This window comes from Empidonax traillii, unplaced genomic scaffold (genome assembly GCF_003031625.1).
Source record: "Empidonax traillii isolate 1590-97213 ecotype Southwest subspecies unplaced genomic scaffold, ASM303162v1 scaffold236:size2090792, whole genome shotgun sequence".
Taxonomy (NCBI): domain Eukaryota; kingdom Metazoa; phylum Chordata; class Aves; order Passeriformes; family Tyrannidae; genus Empidonax; species Empidonax traillii.
In genome coordinates this window covers 1,498,341-1,507,097 of record NW_020955429.1, presented here as the reverse complement: position 1 = coordinate 1,507,097, position 8,757 = coordinate 1,498,341, and the positions used below count along the sequence as shown (strand labels likewise).

Genomic DNA, 8,757 nt, shown 5'->3' with positions numbered 1-8,757 from the left:
TTGCATTCCCTCCCGGAGCATTACTGCCTGCCTTGCAAATCTAGCCAGAAAAGGGCAAATCCAGCCAGAAACGGGGCAAATCTATCTAGCAATGCTGTCACTGCCCACCAAGCCCCACTGGGATGCACTCAGCTCCTGACACACTTTCTGGAAGCTGGCAGCAAACTAGGTCAGGAAGCAAAACCCCACGTGCACAGCCCTCCCACAGCAGCCCCTGTGTCCCAGGGTTTGGTGACCTTGTGGGAGCCCGTGCCAACAGCCCAGCTGAAGGTGGAGGGTGCTCTGACAGGTCACCCTTGGGCGCACAACACCTCCTTCCCGGCACCCAACACCGAGACTGTGTAGGTCCCTGTTTCACCTTCCCATAAGTGGGAAGTGAAAGTCTCGTGTGGATGGGGGGCACCTTTTCCAGACCTACTGCCCTCCTGCCTACTCTTCCTTCTCAGGGTGCAGTGGGCACCACAACCCCATCCTCAGGCCCTGTTCCCAGCAGCAGGGTCACCCCATGCCAGGGCCACCCCTGGGCACCAGAGCACTGCAGACAAGCCAAGCCACGTCACACGGATGCTGCAACAGGGACAGAGGGACAGGGACCCCTCCACCACACACACCCATCCTCTCTTTGCAAAAGCCTTTCTACACATCCCTTGTAGATTTGGGGGGTCAATCTGCAAAAATTCCCCAAGCACCAATCCCGCCACAGCTGTAGGGTCCTGTCACAGGAACCACAAGATGCTGACATGGGAGAGCATCACTTCCTACCTCTCCCATGACACCCCCAAAATCCCAATGGCTCACCTTGTTGTGGGATTTTCTAGGTTCTGACAGCAAATGCATCCTCAATATTGCTCTAAACATCCCTATCCCTGAGGTCCCGGCTGTGCCCCATAACAGCTCACACCCAGTAGCTACTGGAGCACCCCTGGAAAACCACTGGCAGCTCTCGGAGGAGCTTTCCCTGGCACCTTCTTCCCAGAACAGCCACCCACTCCTGGCACTTAGCTCTGCACCTCCAAAACCTGTTTTTTTTGGGCTGAACCCACTGCTGCCCCTGCAGCGGTGCTGGACGCCCCTGGACCGAGGGACCCCCCCCTGCAGGTGCACCCCAAACACCACCCCAGCAGCCCCAGCAGCACGAAGGTGCCATACGGAACCAGCTCGACATTACCGCAGGACGAAGCTGCCGCCGCTGTCCCCATTCCAGCTGCGCAGCACTGGTAACATTCCAGGCCTCGCCAGACAGACCAGGAAGCAGCAAGGAAGAGGAGGAGGAAGGCAAGGCAAGCCCAGCATCACCTGGTGTTTGGGAGCCGTTGGTGGCAGTCAGTGCGGCACGGGCACTGCTGGCAGGGGTCCCAGGGCCCTGGCACAGCCACAGCTGCTGCTGCTGTTTGGCCGGGAACTGGGACATGCCAGGTCTCCAACAGAAAACAAATCTGCCAGACGGGCTCTCTGGGTCCCCTTTCTCAGCTTCACCCCCTGGCATTGGCATCACCACCATGTTCCCAGTGTCCCCAAACACATCCCTCATCCCGGCCACGCAGTGGGACCCCCGCAGCATGGAGGCAATGAGGGCTGTCGGCACTGCCATGGCCCCCTGGAGACTGGGACTGAGCTGGGTTACACTGGGGTTGAGCTGGAGTCTGCTTAGGGGAGGTGGGATATACTGGAATGGAACCAGGAGGACTGGGGTTAAACTGGGCTTAAACTGAGATGTGCTGGGATTGAGCTGGGGTGTGCTGGGGGTGAACTGGTATATTCTGGGGAGGAGCTGGGGGGTGCTGGAAGGGAGCTGGAGAGTACTGGAGTTAAACTGGGATGTACTGGGGTTGAGCTAGAGTCTGCTTGGGGGAGCTGGGGTCTGCTGAGGGGGAACTGAAAAACACTGGCGTTAAACTTGAGTGTACTGGGGTTGAGCTGGGAAGCACTGGGATTGAGCTGGGGTGTGTTGGGGGTGAGCTGGAGTCTACTGCGGGCAAGCTGGAGCATACTAGAATTGAGTTGAGGAATACTGGTTTTCTGAGCTGGGGTATACTGAGGTTGATCTGGGACATGCTGAGGGTTCGAGTGCCCCAGCTGGGGGGGGCAGAGCGCTGTCAGAGCTGAGCGGGAACAACACACACTCCCCCCACCACCCCAGCAGCTCCCAGTCCTCCCACTGTGTCCCCCCCGCCCAGCACCGACTACCCAGAGACCAACAGCAGCACCTGGAGAGAAGCATAAGCCCCTCAGGAGAGAAACCGCGGCTGGAGAGGTGGGGTTCCCCCCTCCCCCCCCCCAAGCTGGGGCTGCCCCTCCAGCCCCCCTGGAGCACCCAGTACCTCTGTGCGGTGGCGGCGGCAGCTCCCGGAGGATGCCGGGGCGCTTCCCGGGGCGGGGGCACCCAGGGCCCCCCCTGCCAAGCCCGGACTTGTTCCTGCACGGAGCTTTGGCTGCCTCATGGAAACAGGGTTCGAGGGGAAAACCGCTGGGACTTTCCCCAAAAAATAATAAATGGGTTGGTGTGTGTATGTGTGTGTGCGGGGGGGGGGTCCCTCCCCACCCAATTCCCAAGGTCTCGACGGGGGGTAAGAAGAAGAGTGGGAGGGTTTGATGACACAGCGGGGACGTGGGGTGTCTAAAGCCAGCCCTCCCGGCCGCCCAGCCTCGGACAATGGTCCTTTCATCCCAGCGCTCGGGGACCGGGACACGCTGGCTGCCTGCTCCGGGGGAAAAGGCCCCCCCTCGGCCCCTCGCCCACGCGAGGCCGCAGGCAGGAGGGGCCACGGCTCAGCCTCACAATTAGGGAACGGTGCTCTGCAGGGTTCAGCCTGGGGCCCAGCGTGAGATATCCCAAAAAGCGCCTCGCTGCCTGCATACTCCCTGTTCACAGAATTCCCACTCCCCCATCCATCGCATTCCCCCGCTCTCCCACCTCTCTCCTCAGATCCATGCCTCACTTCCACTGTCTCATCCCACTCCCCAGAACCATCACATCTCCACCCTGTTCTCCCTTCTTGATTCCCACATCACATCCACCTGCTCCCCTCTCTCACTTCCCCGACCATCAGAGGCAGCCTGGTGGGATCTCCTCCCAAAGCCTTTGGCAGAGGATGAGGGAGACGTGGCCTCACCCAGGTCAGGGGATGTCACACTGTGATGCCAGGGGCCAGTGCCAATGCCCGAGGCTCATCCGTGAGGGGCTGCCTTTCCCAGCAGCATTTTGGGGATCATCCATGTCAGCAGCCCAAGGAAGTCCCCAGCACAGCCCCAAGATCCATGTGACCCCACACATACCCTACCTGAGCCCCTGGCTCTGCTGGAACCCCCCAGGACCAGCTGTGTGCCGGAGCACCCTCTGCTTCCCTACGGAGCTGTCTCCTCTCTCCGGTCTCCCAGCTCTGAGTCTCCGACTGCACCTCCCAGAGCCAATGGACCTAAACTCCCCCCTCCAGGAGGGACTTTATCCCATCACCTGCCTCACCACATGTCCCCGTGGCTCTGGAGCTGCCGTGGTGTGTCCTGGCTCCAGTTCGGCTCCATTGTCACCCTGCTGGGGGGGATGGAGGGGGGGGGCAGCTAGATCCCTTTTTAATTGGGTGCTATTTTTAATTGGGATTGGTGCCGGGGCAGGGGGGGGGGGGGGGGGGGGGGGGGGGGGGGGGGGGGGGGGGGAGAGGTTGGTGCACAGCAGGTGGAAATTAACAGGAGAAATGGGAAGCGAGTCCCCAGTGCCCACCCTGGCCCTACAGGTGACAGAGACATAGAAACAGAGGGAATGGCACACCCTGGACACTGGAACCCACAATCCAGCACAACCCCGCTGGGGTGCAGAGAGGGGTTGGGGTCTGCCAAGGTGTTGGGGTGCCCAGAGCACCCAGGGGGAAGTAGTGGGGTGCACTAGCAGCTTTGCCCATGGGTGCACCCCAGGAGGAGACAGGGGTCCCAGGGCTCCACATAGGGCCCACTATTCCCTGGGGGTGTTCCTGGGATGGATCATCCCCTCTGACCTGCGCTTCCAGTGATCCAGGCACCCCAACACCTCCTAGGCTTCCAGACCCCTAGGAGTGTTAGCCTGTCCCTCAGGATGGATCATCTCGTCTGACCACCCCAGTACTCTGGGTATCCCAACATCTCACAGACTCCCAGACCCCTGTGTCCCACTGGAGAAGCCAGGATGTACCCCCAAACAGTGCCTCCCAAAGCTCAGCATCCCATGTCTCCTCTCCTAGAGGTGCTTTTGGGGGGAGGTTGTGCCCCAGTTGGCTACAGGTGTTATTGGTTTGGCTGAGGCTGTGGGAAGACCCACTACAGGGGTCTGTAGCCTCATCCCTAATTAGTGCCCAGTGCTAATTTGGTTTAGGGGTTTCTCCATCACCCTCTGGTGGCATCATCACCACCCAGAGCCCCCCAGGGGTCCCCACAACCCCCAAGGGTCCCAGCAGCACTCACCATGAGCAGGGATCTCCCTGCCTCCTGTCCACTACAGACTGGGACAGCTCCCAGAGGACAGAGATTGAGTCCCCCCTGTGCCGGATTTAACTGTTTTATTCCTAAATAATCAGCTCCAGTACAAGGTACAAAATCTCCCTCCTCCCTGTGCACCCTCGGAAAAAGGGGAGGCCAGGAGCATGGCCAAGGACCAGCTCCCAAACCCCCAGTCAAGGCCTCGAATTCCAGTGGAGGAAGAGTTCAGGCACCGAGCTTGGGGTTCCCATCCTGGAAAGAGGGGGAGGTAGGATCCTCCACAGACCCCCAGAACATCTGGAGGTGCCAGGAGCCCTCCCAAGTCCTCCCTACATGCCTGAAGATGCTGGGAGCCCCCAGAGACACCCAGCACACATGGAGGTGCCAGCTTACCCTTAAGCCCCCAACAAACCAACCTGAAGATGCTGAGAGCCCACAAGACCCCCCAACACACATAGAGGTGTCGGGAGCCCCCCAAGACCCCACAACATGCACGGAGGTCCCAGGAGCCCCCACACATCTGGAGGTGCCATGAGCCCACATGCACATGACCCCACAGCATATCTGGAGGTGCCATGAGCCCCCCAACTCCCCCTGCATTCCTGAAGGTGCTGTAAGACCCCGAATATCCCCTCCAACATGCTGGAGGTGCCGGCAGCCTAGAAGCCCCCACTGTACATGCTTGGAGATGCCCCAAAAGCCCTCCTCCCTGGGATGCCAGGAAGTGCCAAGAGCCCCCCCAAACCCCTCTGTATGCCTGGGGTTGCAGGCAAATCCCCAAGCCCCCCATTCCCCTGCCCCTGGGGGTCTGCTGGGGGTGGGGTCCCATGGGATGAAGGCAGTTCTGTTGGGTCATAAAAGAGATAGGGAGCAGGGATGGGGGGGCCAAGGGGGAGCACAGTGGGAGGGTCCCCAGGGCTGGGGAGCAGGCACAGGGCCCCCATTTTCCTCTGGCCCCCCAAAAGCTGAAGGGCACTTTGGCTTTTCCACCTATGGGGACAACACTGGTGTCCCATGAAGGCTTTGAAGTGACCAGACAATGCCCAACTTCCCACCCTGGGGGGGCCCAGTATGTCCCCGCTATCCCCAGACAGGGGTCCAGCAGTGGGGAGTCCCCCCGAGCCCAAAGCGGGGGTGCACGTGCACAGGTGTGCAAGACAGAGACACAAACTGTGTTGGAAGTGGAGGGACAGGGAAAGAAGCCCCCGGGGGGGGTCAGGTCAGGCTGTCCTCATTGGTAGGGGACAAGGAGAGGAGCCCCCAGGGGGATCAGGTCAGGCTGTCCTCGTCGCTGCCCTCGCCACGGTCCTCCTTGCTCTCAGCCAGGGAGCTCTCATCGATGTTTTCCAGGGAATCCGCATGCTGCAGGGAGAGCTCGGAGAGCGGCAGGGCTGGGAGCCGGCTCTGCTCAGGGAACAGCCAGGGCTTGAAGTGGGGGTCGTGCTTCTGCTTCCACTCAGGGTATTTGAGGCATGCCTTGTACATCTTCTTCATCGCCTGGGAGGAAGGGCGAGATGGGCACAGAGACCCCTCACCCCTAGACTGGACCCCCTCCCCCCAGTACAACCAACTCACCTTGGGGGCCAGGAACTGGGAGGATTTGTTCACCACCCACTTTGGTAAAGAACCTGGAGGGAAGGGAGGGGGGGCTGGGAGTAGGACCCCCAGCACCCCCCACATGCCTGAAAGCCAGGACCCTCACACACATGGGACCCCCAGGCACCCTCACTGGGGATACACAGCTGGAGAGGGGACAGGGGACAGGGTTCAACTCAAACTGCTCTCTGCTCTCACAGAGGTCAAAACCAGCAATTTCAGCATCTTGGGCTCCCTTTCAATCCCCCGAATAAAAGATTTCAAAAAACCAGGCCTAAAACATTTCCTCCTGGCATTGCTCCACACTCTGCGTCTGGCTCCCATTGCAACTCGAGATGCTCCTCCAAGCCCACCCTGAGCATACCCTGAGCCCCACCCTGAACCCCAATTAAGCTTCCACTGAACCCACCCTGAATCCCCCTGAGCTTCACTTGAGACCCATCCTGAGGCCCCACTGAGCTCCCGCTGAACCCCCATTGAGCTCCAGCTGAACCCCCATTGAGCTCCAGCTGAACCCCCATTGAGCCCCCCGAACCCATCCTGAGCTCCCACTGACCCTTATTAAGCCTCCCCAAGCCCACCTTGAGCCCACATTGAGTCCCACAAGCTTCCCCTGAGCCCCCACTGAGCTCCAAAGTGAACCTCTATAAAGCCCCCACTGAGCCCACCCTGAGTCCTCACTGAGCTCCCTATGAGCTCCCTCAAGACTGAGCCCCCCCAGGCACACACTGAGAGACTGCCCCCCAGGGACAGGACTGGGGAGTACTGAGTCCTGGGGCACAGAGAGGGGGATCCCCCCTTACCTTTGGGGTCCACCTGCGCCAGGTAGGTGATGGTGCAGCTCTTGGCACCGGTCCCCTCGATCAGGTAGCCCGTTTGGATGGAGACTGCTCGCACCATGTCCTTGCGGGGGGGGTATTTCTGTGGTGGGGGACAGTGGGGGGACACAAGTCAGTGGCAGGGCAGGTGAGGTGCAGCAGGCACCAGTCACACAGGTAGGGGTGTAACGACCCCCCACAGCAGCCCCCCAACCCCCTCCAACCCACCTATCCCCAAGCTCTGAGTGAGCCTCAGTCCCTCCCTCACCCCACAGGTCCACTGGTGTCCCCCTAAACTCACGGGGTGCTTGACAGAGTAGTTCATGATGATGTAGTCGGAGCCCATGGGCAGCCAGGAGCGGAGCGTGACCACGTCCCGGTTCTTCAGGGGCTTGGGACACCTCCCTGGGGACAGTGCAGGGTCCAGAAGTGAAACACCCCCTTCCAATTGCAGGGTCTCCTCCTGACCCCCAAATTCCCCCAAACTAGTACCCAGGCTGCTCCATGCCATGCCAGGCCCTACAGATCCCCGGGTGCTAAACCCAGGGGCACTGTGGTAACAGCCCTGAGGCTTAGCCCTCCCCTGGGACCCCCAGCCCCTCCTCACAGGCATAATAGCCCACGTCAGAGTTGGCCGTCAGCCTGCCGATGTCAAAGGTCTCGATGACGTTGGTGTCCCACTTCTTGCGGTACTCAATGTCATGGAGTACGTCGTACAGCGTCTCCGCAGGCACGTCCCGGCACTCCATCCTGCACTGCAAGGGAGAGGCTGTGAGACACCTCCCAGGAGGCCCCTGGGGGGAAAGGGTGGCCATGGGGACCCCTGGGCAGGAGGGCGGCTGTGGGGATCCCGTGGTGGCGGGGTCTCCTCTTAGATTCCCAAAAAAAACCAATGCAACCCCCCTCCAAGAAGACCTGGACCCTACAAGCAGCTCTGCCCTGTCTGGCCCAGTTTGCCACCCAGAGGCACCCCATAGCCCAGGCACATGGGGCCAGCAGCACCATGAGGCAGCGTGGAACTGAGCCCTGGGTGGTGGGGGGCCCTTCTGGAGGGCCACCTTCCCACCTGCCCCCCACTCCCTCCCTCACTGGGCTCCCTCCAGAGATTCATCCCTGCAGGGGGGAGCCAGGGGAGCCTGTGTGTGGGGCTGTGGGGCAGCATGGGTCATGCTAGTGAGGGGAGCAGAGTGGGAAGCACTCCCCAAGGTCAGGAGCTGCTCTGTAACCATGGCAGCCAGATCCAGGGAAGGCGAGGAGACAAGGAGAAGGTGTGAGCAGCCGCCCTGGCAGCAGAGATGCCATCTGCCGAGACCAAGGGCGCTGGAGCCAAGCGTGGGGCAGGGGAGAGCAGCCAGCACCTGCCCCTGGGGATGCCACTGGCTCCTGGTTATCCCCAGGGATGACACTGACCCCTCCTGCCCCCCAGGCCCTGGGATTCAGGATTTAGGGGTGGAGCTGCCACCCTACCACTCACTGACCAACCTGGCAAGGGGCACAGCAACACCCAGCAATGGGGAATGTCCCCAAGCAGCCCCTTGAGTGGGACACGGAGCCTGTATGAGTACCTACAGTACTCGTTTTCAACCTCAGAGACCTGCCTTGCCCCACAGAGCCCATCTCGAGCCCCTCCGTTCACCCAAAAACTCAGCCAGGCACACCCCTACAGGGTGATTTTGAGGAGTGTCCCCCAGGTGACATGCTTGGAGAACCTCCCCGCTCCCAGCTGCGCCCAGGCCAGCCTGGAACCATGCCCAGGTGGATATGGGAGCAGGCTCTGCACTGCTCCTGGTTATTCCCAGTGCAGAACAGTGAGGCTGGTCCAGCTGGTAGAGCAGGACCTGCCTCAGGTGACTCACGTCCCAGGGTGCCGGAAGGGGGGGGGGGGGGGGGGGGGGGG

The 8,757-nt window shown here is 61.0% G+C and overlaps 2 protein-coding genes across 3 annotated transcripts in view; both read right to left on the bottom strand.

Moving 5' to 3' along the window:
• Positions 1-2,562, bottom strand: part of ARAP1 (ArfGAP with RhoGAP domain, ankyrin repeat and PH domain 1) — a 34,024-nt gene extending 31,462 nt beyond the window's left edge. For both annotated transcript variants that reach the window (XM_027888311.1, XM_027888312.1), the window contains exon 1: positions 2,322-2,562. The gene's annotated coding sequence lies outside the window, so the exon portion shown is untranslated. The remainder of the gene's footprint in view (positions 1-2,321) is intronic.
• Positions 2,563-4,497: 1,935 nt separating this feature from the next.
• STARD10 (StAR related lipid transfer domain containing 10) overlaps positions 4,498-8,757 on the bottom strand; it is a 7,206-nt gene continuing 2,946 nt past the window's right edge. Inside the window, exons 2-7 of the mRNA XM_027888334.1 lie at positions 7,468-7,615; positions 7,162-7,265; positions 6,846-6,963; positions 6,022-6,074; positions 4,999-5,943; positions 4,498-4,966 (exon numbers count right to left, since the gene is read on the bottom strand). Of these exons, the coding sequence (XP_027744135.1) occupies positions 5,716-5,943; positions 6,022-6,074; positions 6,846-6,963; positions 7,162-7,265; positions 7,468-7,615 (651 nt within the window). The 3' untranslated portion in view covers positions 4,498-4,966; positions 4,999-5,715. The remainder of the gene's footprint in view (positions 4,967-4,998; positions 5,944-6,021; positions 6,075-6,845; positions 6,964-7,161; positions 7,266-7,467; positions 7,616-8,757) is intronic.